The 14,987-nt window shown below is 35.7% G+C and overlaps 1 protein-coding gene across 1 annotated transcript in view; it reads left to right on the top strand.

Annotated features, from left to right (window-relative positions):
* Positions 1-14,987, top strand: part of ARL8B (ADP ribosylation factor like GTPase 8B) — a 65,978-nt gene that overhangs the window by 36,425 nt on the left and 14,566 nt on the right. The window contains 3 exon segments of the mRNA XM_004274781.4: positions 12,567-12,647; positions 13,998-14,071; positions 14,696-14,789. Coding sequence (XP_004274829.3) covers positions 12,567-12,647; positions 13,998-14,071; positions 14,696-14,789 — 249 coding nt within the window.

Below are 14,987 nucleotides of genomic sequence, written 5' to 3'. Positions count from 1 at the left end.
ATAGACTAGCAAATTAATTTTCTTCAGCAGTTCTTTGGATGTAGATTTAGTAAAACCGTTACTAATGTGCTGTTAGTGAAAGTCGTAGTGAACGTAGGAAATAGTCATTAGAGACCTTTTGAAGTGAATTTTCTTCAGGAATAGAGGTTAGCAGGAATGAGAGTTTTCAGGCTCCTAATTGAAATTGTGGGTTTGAGAACATTTTAATCCTCAAGACTTGTCTTTGTAAAGGAGATTGCTGCATAGTAGCTCTATTGGTATTAGCAGGCAGTAGGGATTAATTAGTTGTTTGAAATGAGTTGAATTACAGTGACAGGCATTTAATTAGTTCCCTATGTCATTATGCTTAGTAAAAAGTTTTTTTTTAAAATTTGGCTGTGATTTTCAGTTAATTTATTTTATTTATTTTTGGCTGTGTTGGGTCTTCGTTTCTGTGTGAGGGCTTTCTCCAGTTGCGGCAAGCGGGGGTCACTCTTCATCGCGGTGCGTGGGCCTCTCACTATCATGGCCTCTCTTGCAGAGCTCAGGCTCCAGACGCGCAGGCTCAGTAGTTGTGGCTCACGGGCCTAGTTGCTCCGCGGAATGTGGGATCTTCCCAGACCAGGGATTGAACCCGTGTCCCCTGCATTGGCAGGCAGATTGTCAACCACGGTGCCACCAGGGAAGCCCGCTTAGTAAAAAGTTTTTATCTAAAGAATTCTCATCTGTTATATTCAGATTTCATAGTTTCATATCAAAGAAAACATAGTGTCTTTCACCTAGTTTTAATGTTGCTACCTAAAAATAACTTTTAATTCATGTTGCTACTATTTGGGGTGTATAGATAAAACCTAACCAATAGTTAACTTTAAAAATAAACTATTCACCTGAAGTCCCTCCCAAGGCAAAACTGATTGCTTGCCAAATTACCATAAATTTACCATCAAAAAAGAACAAAACAAAAAAACCTGGCAATTTCAATCCTAAAACCTGGAGACTTGCCTAACTGGACCCTTTAAAGGAGTGGTCTTCAGTCCACAAGTATATCAAGAGTGCCTCTGACAGCAGAGAGACAATTCTTGAGTGGTTTATGAGGATCAGTATAGCAGTTAAGGGTTAAATATTACATATTATGCATCCGAGTGGGTCTGGAGCCTTAAATATCACTCCTTCAGAGAGGCTTTCCTTGGGTACCCAGTCATCCTGTATTATCTCCTCTGTAGGATATATTTGTTGTGTGATGTTTTTATATTTGTTTCCTAGTTACTTTCCTTTTCCTTTTCTCTGTTGTTGAATAAGTGAGTGAATAAATGAATGAATAAAGGCAGAGGCACAGTAGCTTTGTGGGTTGATAAAACCATAAAGGAGGGGGTGAACAATAATAGTTGTTTGTGAATCATTACAATACAGATTCATTATCTGTGTCTGCTGTTGATGATTGGATCATCTGCCAAGTAGGCTTTTATAATTGGCCTGCCGACATTAGAACATCTAGACCAGAGTTTGTAAATGCCTAGCATGAGAGCCACAAGCACTTCTCCCTCATCTGTGTGGATAACACAGATGAAAGAAGAGCACAGCACTCACTGTGCCCAGGTGGAAGCCGCTGCCAGTCAGTTTGAGTTGGCAGACCAGATGGAAAACATTGGCATCTAGACCACAGTCTACACGGGGGCCTGTCCATGCCAGAATCTAGGGATGCCTTTATCTTTTTGGCTAGTGTTTTTTGAAGAGTTAGAAGTTTTTTTTGAGTCAGTATTGTTGCAAATTACGCCACTTTTTGAAGGGTAATCCTGGAACTTTATGATTCTGCAGAAAGTTTTTATTACTTAATTTGCTTCAGAAAAATAGCTCTTCAGTTTGGTTTATTTGGAATGATGGCCCATTTTCAGAATCTGGGCCATTTGGAGATGAGAGGCCTTAATTGATTATGCCCCTAAGAAACCTAACATTTAAAAATTTTGCATGCTACTTAATTTTTTCTGGTAAGGACTGAAGAGAATCCCTCCCTCTTAGAACAAACAAAAAACACAAACAAACCCACTGGGATTTTGAGAGACATTATTCCTTGGTTACTAATATTTAAATCTCAAATGAATCTTAACATGTGCTTTTAAACTGACATCCTGTGGGAAGCAATTTTGTCTGTAGTTGGAAGTAACTCTGGCACATAAAACTGAGAACAAATTACTGTCTTTTGGGAAATTATTTAAGGAAATGTCCAAAATGTTCTAAAATAGAAAATGAACATTGTATGATCCTTGAAATACTGCTGTAGTGAATGATCTTTTCTAGCCCCTTAAAAAGAGGTTGTAGGGAGATATCCTTAGATTCGATGTATGTGTTCACAGTGGTAACTACTGTATGAAATGTTCAGAAAGAAAAGAAGAATATGTGTTAAGTGGGACAGTTTTCCCCAAAACTAAGAGGAATTTAGACTTGGAAGAGCACACTATGTTTAATTCATTTCCCAGCTTATAAATAAATATTAAAACATTGGAGTAGATTTTAAAATGCCAATTTTAAAGCCCAGAGGCATTTTCCTTACACTGAAACTATAAAACATGGATTTTTCTATTAGAAGACATTTGTAAGTTAGTATTCTTTTAGAATATTAAAAGACAAAACAAGATTAGCAATGACTTGTTCCTGAACTAGTTGTCACAATTCCTTGTGATTGAATGTATTGACGAATTTCACTACTATTGTAGTAGGTAATTTATCTTCTAATTCTAGTTGTGTCCTAGATATGATATACAAGAAGATGGTATTTGATTATTCCATTTAAGAAATCTTTTATTTGGAAACAATTTCAAATTTACAGAAATTTTGCGGGAATAAAAGCATTCCAAAAAACATTTATATACCCTTTACTGAGGTCAAACATTTTACCTCATTTGCTTTATCATTCATGCACTGCGTGTGTCACCTTAGGTAAGTAAGGTCTATGTACCATGGCCCTTATTCCTAAATACTTAAGTTTGTGTTTTCTAAGCTTAGGAATATTCCCTTGCATAACTAATTTAGTTGCCAACTTCATTATGTTAGAAAATGATACCTCACATTTTATCTCTTCCTGTTTTGTCACTTGACCCGATAATGTTGTTTATAGTGTTTTTGTTCTCCAGTTCAGGATCCAGTCTAGGGTCAGCCACTGCATTTAGTTGTTGTGTCGTTTTAGTCCCCTCTATCTAGTCTGAAACATTTTTACAGCCTTGATCTTTTATGACATTGACATCTTTGAAAAATTACCCTCCCTCCCCCGCCTTTTTAAGAGAATGTTCCTCTGTTTTGGATGTTTCTTCATGATTAGATTATGAAGAAAATATGTTAGAAAATGATAACCTCACATTTTACCTCTTCCTATTTTGTCATTTGACCCGATAATGTTGTTTATATTGTTTTTGTTCTCCAGTGCAGGATCCAGTCTAGGGTCAGGTACTGCATTTAGTTGTCATGTCTTTTTAGTCCCCTCTATCTAGTCTGAAACATTTTTACAGCCTTGATCTTTTATGACATTGACGTCTTTGAAAAATTACCCTCCCTCCCCCGCCTTTTTAAGAGAATGTTCCTCTGTTTTGGATCTTTCTTCATGATTAGATTTAGTTTATGCATTCTCAGCTGAAATACTATATGGGGGATATTGTGTCCTCGTAGTAATACTTCTGTAGGCACATGAAGTCCATCTGAGAAGCCCATGTGAAGTCAAGATGTTGTCTGATTTCTCCATTGTAGAATTGCTTGTTTTTCCCTCTGCAACTGATGCGTAGTTTGTGGGGTACACTTTAAGATCATGGAAATACCCTACTCCTCATCAAAAGTTCCCCTAGATCTACCTTTCATTTTAAACAACTTCAGTAAAAAATAGGTTGCCATTTTTTTTAACTTTTGTAAATTGAAATAAAAGAGCAATATTATCAGTAATTCTACTTATTAGTGAAATATAAGAAGCGTAATAATGCTACAAACTAGGAAAATGGGTATTGATAATAACAGTTTTCCATTTGAATTAAAAGTTCTTGGAAAGAAAAATGACTAACTTGTGTATTTATTGGCCATATCTTCTCACTTGTCAAGTGTGTAAATTTTGGCGATTAAACAATTGAGTCATAGTGTGAGATGACCACTCTGCTTAACATGCGAAAGTAGTTTCTTTGGCTGAAAGGAGAAATTTAGTATGAGTATTTTGTTGTGCTCTTTATTTCATTCTTTAGCTTGATAACTAAAGCCTTAAAAAATAAAAAGATTCTTAGAGAAAGAGACTGTGAGACATTTGTCGAAGCAGGTATTTTTCCACTTGTGTTTAAAGTTTGTTGAATTGGATTGGACTGCTACTACAGAGGAACAGATTAAGCAAAGAGAAACTTCTACTACCATGTTGTTAATAGCTTGATTTCTGCATTTGTTCATTTAAAAGAGCAATGGTAAAGTCTAATCTGTTCCATTTGGAGTCTCTACTTTAAAGCCCTGAAATGTATGAGTATTTCACTGTGTTCTCACTAGTGTCAGATATCATGTATATAAGCAGCCAGTGCTGCATGGTACATCTCTGTACATTAACCTGTTTACAAAGAATAGACCCCTCCCCCATTCTTATTGTCTTAGAGTACACTCAATGAAGTGTCCTTTCACTAATACAGGTCCACTGCCTCCTGTTTTCTGCCTTCGTGGTGTTAACTTTTGCCTTGGTTGTTCTCTTTCCTTCCCCTTTTCTATTTGCCTCATTCCTACGATCTGCAGTAATAAATTTAGGTCAGCTCTGTTTGCTGAAGTTGACACTAACAAAACTTTATGGGACAAGGTCTGCTTTTAGCCTTTGGTATACTAATGAATTTTTGGAAAAAAAAAAAAGCCACATTTTTCCTACTGCTGTAGGCATTCATCTCTTAACTATATTTTAAATGAGAGGCCTATGAATAAAACATAAAACCATAAATGTTAGAGCTCGAAGTGATTTTGGAAATACTCTTCCAAGTACCTTTTTCTCTAGTAAGAAAGCTTAATCCTGAGGGTAAGATGACTTGCGTGTGGTTAGTAAGTAGTGTAATTGGTGATAAGATTCCTGGACCTTGAGATAGTCTTTTTTTTTTTACCGTTTTATTTTGCTTCAATTTTATCTTGTCCGAAGCCAGATTCCAAAGATACTACCTTGTGACTTTGGGTACACATTGATAACTGCAGTTCTGTCCACTGTCACAAAATCACAGTGAGTGCCACTTGTGGTCTTGAATTTGTGTTATTAAGAGAAGGTCAGTTTATGTTTCATATCCTATTTAGGAAGACAGGTATGAAAGCATATTTTTACTTCTCTTCACAGATCTTAAAAATGATGGGACTTTGAGCAAATGACTTAACCTATCTTTGCCTTGGTTTTCTCATCTGAAAAATGGGGATAATGCTACTTACTTCATAGGGTTGTTAAAAGGATTAAGTAAGTTAATACTGATTAATATTTACTAAGTACTTAAAACAGTGCTTCACATTATTTAAGTGTTTGTTAAAATAAATAGCATGATACACAATTAAGTAGTACTTTTAAAGCATCTACTTGTTTCCTGAATTGCTAGTCTCAGCCTAGTGGCATTTTGACAGCATAGAAATAAATTCTGTTATTTAGAGCACAACTGCCAGCTTAGTGGTTTAGTCATTCAGCACAAACTTTGAAAAGTGACGATTAAGATTTGATACGAAGAAAGAAGTTGAAAATGCTTCCAAGTCTGTAAAGTTGTTATACCACAGAATCCATTCATAAAAGCTAATGAATGATTTTTGAACATTTTGCTATACTCAAGACATTTGGGGATTAAAAACCCGAAGATTTGATTACCTAATTTTCAGCCATTGCAGATTAGCAGTGCCAGGTGAATTAGGGAAAGTTATTGTTAACATCTGCCAGCAGTGAGAAGTAATGGTGAAGAGACAGATGAACATTTATGAAAGTTCAGGGGCAGCCGTGTATACTACAGCCCCCTACATCATTTCTTCGTGGGCTGGTACTATAATTGATGGTCGTAATCATAAAATTTTACTACCAGAAGGGCCCTTAAAGGTTATCAAATTTAGTTTTGTTTTTTTAAAAAAAAATATTTTAAGTATTTCCACTTTTTTTTTTGGGCCGCACTGCGTGGCATGTGGGATCTTAGTTCCCCAACCAGGGATAGAACCTGAGCCCCCTGCAATGGAAGCACAGATTCTTTTTTTTTTTTTTTTTTTTAACATCTTTATTGGAGTATAATTGCTTTACATTGTTGTTTTAGTTTCTGCTTTATAACAAAGTGAATCAGCTATACATATACATATATCCCCATATCCCCTCTCTCTTGTGTCTCCCTCCCCCCATCCCTATCCACCTCCTCTAGGTGGTCACAAAGCACCGAGCTGATCTCCCTGTGCTATGTGGCTGCTTCCCACTAGCTATCTGTTTTACATTTGGTAGTGTATATATGTCAGTGCTACTCTCTCACTTCGTCCCAGCTTACCCTTCCCCACTCCCCTTGTCCTCATATCCATTCTCTACGTCTGCGTCTTTATTCCTGTCCTTCCTCTAGGTTCTTCAGAACCTTTTTTTTTTTTTTTTTTTAGATTCCATATATATGTGTTAACATACGGTATTTGTTTTTCTCTTTCTGACTTACTTCACTTTGTATGACAGACTCAAGGTCCATCTACCTCACTACAAATAACTCGATTTCCTTTCTTTTTATGGCTGAGTAATATTCCATTGTATATATGTGCCACATCTTCTTTATCCATTCATCTGTCAATGGACACTTAGGTTGCTTCCATGTCCTGGCTGTTGTAAATAGTGCTGCAGTGAACATTGTGGTACGTGACTCTTTTTGAATTATGGTTTTCTCAGGGTATATGCCCAGTAGTGGGATTGCTGGGTCGTATGGTACTTCTATTTTTAGTTTTTTAAGGAACCTCCACACTGTTCTCCATAGTGGCTGTACAAATTACATTCCCACCAACAGTGTAGGAGCGTTCCCTTTTCTCCACACCCTCTCCAGCACTTATTGTTTGTAGATTTTTGGATGATGGCCAATCTGACTGGTGTGAGGTGATACCTTATTGTAGTTTTGATTTGCATTTCTCTGGTGATTAGTGATGTTGAGCATCCTTTCATGTGTTTGTTGGCAATCTGTATATCTTTGGAGAAATGTCTATTTAGGTATTCTGCCCATTTTTGGATTGGGTTGTTTGTTTTTTTGATATTGAGCTGCTTGTATATTTTGGAGATTAATCCTTTGTCAGTTGCTTCGTTTTCAAATATTTTCTCCCAATTTGAGGGTTGTCTTTTCATCTTGTTTATGGTTTCCTTTGCTGTGCAAAAGCTTTGAAGTTTCATTAGGTCCCATTTGTTTATTTTTGTTTTTATTTCCATTTCTCTAGGAGGTGGGTCAAAAAGAATCTTGCTGTGATTTATGTCTTAGAGTGTTCTGCCTATGTTTTCCTCTAAGAGTTTTACAGTGTCTGGCCTTACATTTAGGTCTTTAATCCATTTTGAGTTTATTTTTGTGTATGGTGTTAGGGAGTGTTCTAATTTCATTCTTTTAAATGCAGCTGTCCAGTTTTCCCACCACCACTGATTGAAGAGGCTGTCTTTTCTCCACTCTATATTCTTGCTTCCTTTATCAAAGATAAGGTGACCATATGTGCATGGGTTTATGTCTGGGCTTTTTATCCTGTTCCATTGATCTATATTTCTGTTTTTGTGCCAGTACCACATGTCTCGATTACTGTAGCTTTGTAGTATAGTCTGAAGTCAGGGAGTCTGTTTCCTCCACCTCCGTTTTTCTTTCTCAAGATTGCTTTGACTATTCGGGGTCTTTTGTGTTTCCATACAAATTGTGAAATTGTTTGTCCTAGTTCTGTGAAAAATGCCATCGGTAGTTTGATAGGGATTGCATTGAATCTGTAGATTATTTTGGATAGTATAGTCATTTTTCAATGTTGATTCTTCCAATCCAAGAACATGGTATATCTCTCCATCTGTTTGTATCATCTTTAATTTCTTTCATCAGTGTCTTAGAATTTTCTGCATATAGGTCTTTTGTCTCCTTAGGTAGGTTTATTCCTAGGTATTTTATTCTTTTTGTTGCAGTGGTAAATGGGAGTGTTTTCTTAATTTCTCTTTCAGATTTTTCATCATTAGTGTATAGGAATGCAAGCGATTTCTGGGAAGCGCAGATTCTTAACCACGGGACCGCCAGGAAAGTCCCTAGTTTTCTCTTTTTACAATTTATAAAATAACCCTGAAACACCAAGAACACATTAAATCATGTTCCATAGACTGTGAGAAGTTAACCAAGTATGTATTTCATTTTAGAAAGCTTTCTGTGCAAGCTTTTTTAAAAGTTTTGTTATCTAGAAACTTTAGCTACAATTTCTGGCTGCTTTATTATGTATAGCACCTTTTCCTAATATACCAAATAAATGAAGCATTATCTCATACACACCTCTCCTCAGATATTAATTAAAGCCTATTACAGTTCACAATGGCGATCTGTAAGACTTGTAATCAGCAACTATTGAGCTATGTGACCTTGGGAATTTCTTTCTTGTTCTGTAAAGTAGTAGGGATGATTGCCTCCCTTTACATCATACATTTCTAAAAAATGTAAAACACACAAAACGTTAAAATTACCATCTTAACTATTTTTGGGTGTACAGTGCTATTAAACACATTCACATTTTTGTGTAACCATCACTGCTGTCCATCTATAGGACCTTTGATCTTCCCAACCTGAAATTCTGTACTCAGTAAGCATTAACTCCTTGTTTCCCCCTTCTCTAGCCTTTGGCAACTACCATTCTATTTTCTGTCTTAATGAATTTAACTACTCTAGGCTCCTTATTTAAATAGAATCATGAAGTATTTGTCTTTTTTGGGACTGCCTTACCCTTAGCATAATGTCTTCAAGGTTCATCCACGGTGTAGCATGAATAAGGTTGGTTTTTTTTAATGTCTTTATTGGAGTATAATTGTTTTACATTGTTGTGTTAGTTTCTGCTGTATAACAAAGTGAATCAGCAGTACGTATACATATATCTCCATATCCCCTCCCTCTTATGCCTCCCTCCCACCCTCCCTATCCCACCCCTCTAGGTGGTCACAGAGCACCGAGCTGATCTCCCTGTGCTATGCGGCTGCTTTCCCCTAGCTGTCTGTTTTACATTTGGTAGTGTATATGTGTCAGTGCCACTCTTCCACTTTGTCCCAGCTTACCCTTCCCCCTCCCCGTGTGCTCAAGTCCATGAATAAGGTTTTTAAGGCTGAAAAATACTGCATCGTAGGACTAGACCACACTTTATCTGCTCATCTGCAGGTGGACACTCAGGTTGCTTCCACTTTGTGGCTATTATGAATAATTCCGCTGTGAACGTGGTTATACAAATATTTCTTCAAGTTCCTGCTTTCATTTGGGTATATACCCAAATGAACTGGAATTGCTGGATCATGTGGTAATTCTATTTTTAATTTTTTGAGGAACTGCCATATTGTTTTTCATTCTCCAGCCCCTGACAACCACTGATATTTTTACTGTTTTCATAGTTTTGACTTTTTCATAATGTGATATTGTTGGAATCATACAGCATGTAGTCTTTCCACATTGGGTCTTTCATTAAATATGCATTTGAGGCTTCTCCATGTCTTTTGTCGCTTAATAGCTAATTTCTTTTAGTACTGAATAATACTGCATTGTCTGGATATACCAGTCTATCCATTCACTTATTGAAGGACATCTTGGTTGCTTTCAGGTTTTAACAATTATAAATAACGATGCTGTAAGCATTTAATGTGTGAGTTTTTGTGTGGACTTAACTTTGCAAGTTCTTTGGGTAAATACCAAGGAGTGTCATTGTTGGATTGTATGGTAAGAGTATGTTTGGTTTTGTAAGAAACTGTCAAAGTGTCTTCCAAAGTGGCTGTACCATTTTGCAAACCTATCAGCAATGACTGAGAGTTCCTCTTGCTCTACATCCTCATCAACATTTGGTGTTACCAAAGAATACCAGATTTGGGCCACTCTTATTGCTTTGTGGTGGTATCTCATTGTTTTAATTTGCATTTCTGTGGTGACACATGATGTGGTGCATCTTTTCATATGCTTATTTGCCATCTGTATATCTTCGTTGATGAGATGTCTGTTAAGATCTTTGGCTCATACTTTAATTGGATTGTTTGTTTTTGTACTGCTGAGTTTTAAAAGTTCTTTGTATATTTCCCATAACAGTCCTTTATAGAGTATCTTTTGCACATATTTTTCTCTTACTCTGTGGCTTGTTTTCCGAGTCTCTTGGCATTGTCTTTTGCAAAGCAGAAGTTTTTAATGAAGTTATCTTATTATTTCTTTCATAGATTATGCCTTTGGTTTTGCCTTTGCCCATTTTCAGGTTATATTTTTTGTTCTTGTGTTATGGCTAGTTATGATATATGTAGTTTTGATATCATGACTAGATCTTCACACATATAAATCGTATATGTGAAAGTTCTGAAAATTATAATGTCTGTATGTATAAATAAAGTAGTGATTATGGTTGTGTTAACTTTCTTCCTTTCTCTCTCTCTCTTTCTTTCTCTTTCTTCTTTCTGTCCTTTCTTTTCTTTTTTTTCTTTCTTTCTTTCTTTCTTTCTTTCTTTTTCTTTCTTTTCTTCCTTCCTTCCTTCCTTCCTTTCTTTCTTTCTTTCTGTCTCTCTCTCTCTGTCTCTCTCTCTCTGTCTCTCTCTCTCTGTCTCTCTCTCTTTCTCCTCTCTCTCTCTCTCTCTCTCTCTCTCTCTCTTTCACATTTTTTTGAGATTAGCCCAAACTCCACTGAACAGGAGGGGAAAAATTTTTAAAGTAGAACACTTTTAGGGTTATGTAGAAGAAATTAATTTGTAAAATTGGAATTCATTGTGCTTGGTACAATTGGTACTTGTAGACAGTTTTGGAATGAATGTGTGGCAAACAATTGGCCAGTGTTAGGGCCTTGAAAATAGTTCCATTTGTTTAATTACTCCCACGTTGATACATTTCATAATCCCGAGCTGTACCTAATAAATAAGAGACCACTTGAGAAATAAACATTTGGCAAATAAAATATATGAATATGTAAATATATAAAATCTGTGTCAATTGTGACTCATTAGGTGTACTTCATAATTGCAGTCAAAATAAAGAATATGACAAGAAAGATGGAAGACCTGTTAGAGAATTATGATACTTCACTGAACGATATAAGGGATTTGAATGTTTGAGTGGACAAACCATGTGCCTAGGTGGAGAGACTTGGTTAAGTATCAAGAGTTGATAAAGGGAAGTTAGTATTTTAACAGAATTATTAATTTTTAAAGTTTATTTCAAATGCGAGAGATGAAACACATTCCTGAACATTCCAACTTCTTGATCTGCTATATAGAATAGTATGTAGGATAAGCTACAGTAATTCATGTAGTCCTAATTTATTTCCAATTAGAAATAAACAGACTAATGGAAAAGAATGGAAGACTCAGATATAGAATTGACTCTATATGGAATTTGGCATATCACATCAATCTAGTTAGGAAAGTGTGGATTTTTAAATTAGGAGTGAGGGCATCCCTGATGGCGTAGTGGTTAGGAATCCGCCTGCCACTGCAGGGGACACGGGTTGGACCCCTGGTCCAGGAAGACCCAACATGCTGCGGAGCAACTGGGTCTGTGCACCACAACTACTGAGCCTGTGCTCTAGAGCCCCCAAGCCACAACTACTGAGCCCACGTGCCACAACTACTGAAGCCCACGCACCTAGAGCCTGTTATCCGCAGCAAGAGAAGCCACTGCAATGAGAAGCCTGTGCACCACAACGAAGAGTAGCCCCAACTCGCCGCAACTAGAGAAAGCCTGTGCACAGCAAAGAGGACCCAGCACAGCCAAAAATAAATACTAAGTAAATACATAAATATTAAATGAGGAGTGAGGTGATTATAGGTTATACATTTGTAAAAAGGGCCTTTCTTGCATTGTATAATCAAATCCTAGATGGGTGAACATTTTAAATTTAAAAATATAAATACTCTTAGAAGATATTTAATTTTAGTCCTCTGACAGGAAAGTCAGAAACCAAAAAGGGAATATAATTGATTACATAAGGGAGGATCATGTTCCTGAAGAAAACATTTTATAAGCCTTGTTAAAAGACTGACTCAGAAAAGCAACAGTGAATTTTAACAGTATTGTCAAAATAATTTCAATCCTAAAAATAGAAAACTTTGAACTTTTACTTCCGATTTACTTATACCTTGTATGCAAAAATTCACGTATAGGTGCACGAATAATAAATGTTCATATGTAGTTGTACAGTATTTCTTAAACTTAAAAATATGTAAAAAATTATAATAGTTTCAGAAGTATCTTTAATGGAAGACTATGTCTTTGAATGAAAAAAATAATGCACCTCTTCAAGATTTATGGCTATTAGGAGTGTTTTCTTAAGGTATATTGTTATCGTCACTAAAAAATTAGTTATTTGCTAAGATGGGTACAGAGTAATGTTGATGTGAAAGGTTTGCAGTGTTACATGTTTTAATAAACAACGATTAGTCTAAAAATGTTTTCTTTCAGTCAGGTCAATTCAGTGAAGATATGATACCTACAGTGGGCTTCAACATGAGGAAAGTAACTAAAGGTAACGTCACAATAAAGGTACGTCAGCTTCTTGCCATACTTGATTTACATTGTTAGCAGATACAAACTAGGAATTTTTCTGTTTGTTTCTTTGCGTTTTACATGAGTATTGGCAGTTCTTAATTAATGAGTGGGCATATTCCAAAAGAGTGTAAATCAAGTTTTTTTCTTTCTTGCTCTAATAGATCAAAATGTGTGTGTTGAAATGTTGTTAAGTGCCCATAAAAAACTTAGCATATGGGTTGGCAGAAGTATTATTTGGGATTTAGGTGTTCCTAGGAAAGAAAAATCCCATCTTCAGAGTATTTGGAATGTGATATTATTACATTATTTCATGAATGATATTTTATATTGAAAGATAATAATTGTTTATAATGTTGGTAATTTAGTATTATATTTGTGGTAGCAAATATGGTAAACTAGTTTTCCCTTTCTTTGCTAATAAGCCCTAAAATTAAAACTATAAAACAGTAAAAAGTTAACTAACATAATTTTGTTTCTAGAATAAGTTTCATAGGTTTGAATTGTGGACTGTTGGACTGTTTTTTAATTTATTAGTAGTATTATTTTTGGCTTCCCTGTTCATGGGGGGAGTTTACTTCTATAGCCTGAACTTTATGGCCATTTTACCCAGTTCTTGTGGTTCACAGAAGCTGTTTACTAAATTCGTTCCATAGCTTATCTAATGAAGCTGCTAATTTTTCGTGTGTGTCTTCATGCATGTTTCCAGTGTCTATGGCTAAATTGGAAACCAAGCCTCCTAAAGATAAATATCATGACTTCAGACCTTTACATAGCCCTACAGAGTAGCCATAATAGTGAAATTACTGTGGGTAGTAGCTTTCATATGGGTAAAATAATTTTATATAAGAAAAGCACCTCGGTAGGAATGTTTTCTGTTATGTACAGAATAACTAAAAACGATTAGATGTTAATATATACCCAATCAGACAACTAAACTTAAATAGATTCTGAATGAACTGTTTTTTTCTGTCTTGGACTCCAAATATGGATAACGGCTGATTATGCAGATTCTAAGAGTGCTATTTCAAAAAATACGTATTTTCAGTATTGGAAATTTATTGGTTAACAGGCAAAGAAAGTATTGCACAGAAACTAAATGTTTGCTCAAGCACCACCTATTAGGTCTAATGTAAACATATTAAGTATGAGCTTCAAGTTTAGAAGTGGCCCCAAGAACTTCCAGAATAAGAGCTTGTTTGACCTCAAGTTTTTCAAAAGCAGTTTGGCTCTAATACTGTGGAAATGAGCATATCTGCTTGATCTTTGTCCCCTCCTTCTGCTGCTTTTTTCTTCAATGTGTTATTTGAAATATCTTTATTAAGAACTGTCTATCTTGATTTGAAGATTTGGGACATAGGAGGACAACCCCGCTTCCGGAGCATGTGGGAACGGTACTGCAGAGGGGTCAACGCTATTGTGTAAGCTGCTTCCACGCCCCTCCCCCCCCCGCCCTGTCTCCCCCCTTGCAGTCAGTTTAGGTTTCAAGGGAAAAACGCTGGTTTTCATACTTTTAAAGGCTCAATTTTTACTTCGGGCAATAACAGTCTTTCTTAGATATTTTCTTAGTGTAATCCCATTAGCATCAGACTTTAAAAATAGAATGAGAGTTTTATTTGCTTTTTATGTAGCTAAGAGCTAATGGATATAAATGTTTTACTATCATGTATTAGCCCCCTAAGAACAGTCTACCTATCTACTTATTTTATTGAAGTATAGTTGATTTTCAGTATTGTGTTGGTTTCAGGTATACAGCATAGTGATTCAGTAGTTTTAATTATATTCCATTATAGGTTATTACAAGATAATGGGTATAATTCGCTGTGCTATACAGTATATCCTTGTTGCTTATCTAATTTTATATATAGTAGTTTGTAGAACAGTCTATTAGAAAGTATTTTTGGGTGCCAGCCTTTTAAAATCGAGGACTTTATTTTAATGAACAGTTACAGTAGTATAAATTAAGAAAATTAAAACATCTATTAATTGCGATCATCAAAGAATATGGTGGAGACATATTGAGATCACTTTATGTTTCTGTAAAGCTACATGATAGATGCTGCAGATCGTGAAAAGATAGAAGCCTCTCGAAATGAACTACATAATCTTCTAGATAAGCCACAGTTACAAGGAATTCCAGTGAGTATGGAGTACTGGTTAATTTTACATTATATAATTATAATATTTATAATTATTACTACAAGTATAATTATACATTTTTATTTATTGTGTTTGAAATCAGTAAAATGTCTTTTGTTTTAAAGCCTGGAAGGCTTACATTTACTGAGTATCTGCCAAATACTGTGCAGTGTGCTGTTTATTCATTTCTTAACCAGC

The sequence above is a fragment of the Orcinus orca genome, chromosome 10 (assembly GCF_937001465.1).
Source record: "Orcinus orca chromosome 10, mOrcOrc1.1, whole genome shotgun sequence".
In the NCBI taxonomy this organism is placed as follows: domain Eukaryota; kingdom Metazoa; phylum Chordata; class Mammalia; order Artiodactyla; family Delphinidae; genus Orcinus; species Orcinus orca.
This window is presented reverse-complemented; position numbering and strand designations above follow the sequence as displayed.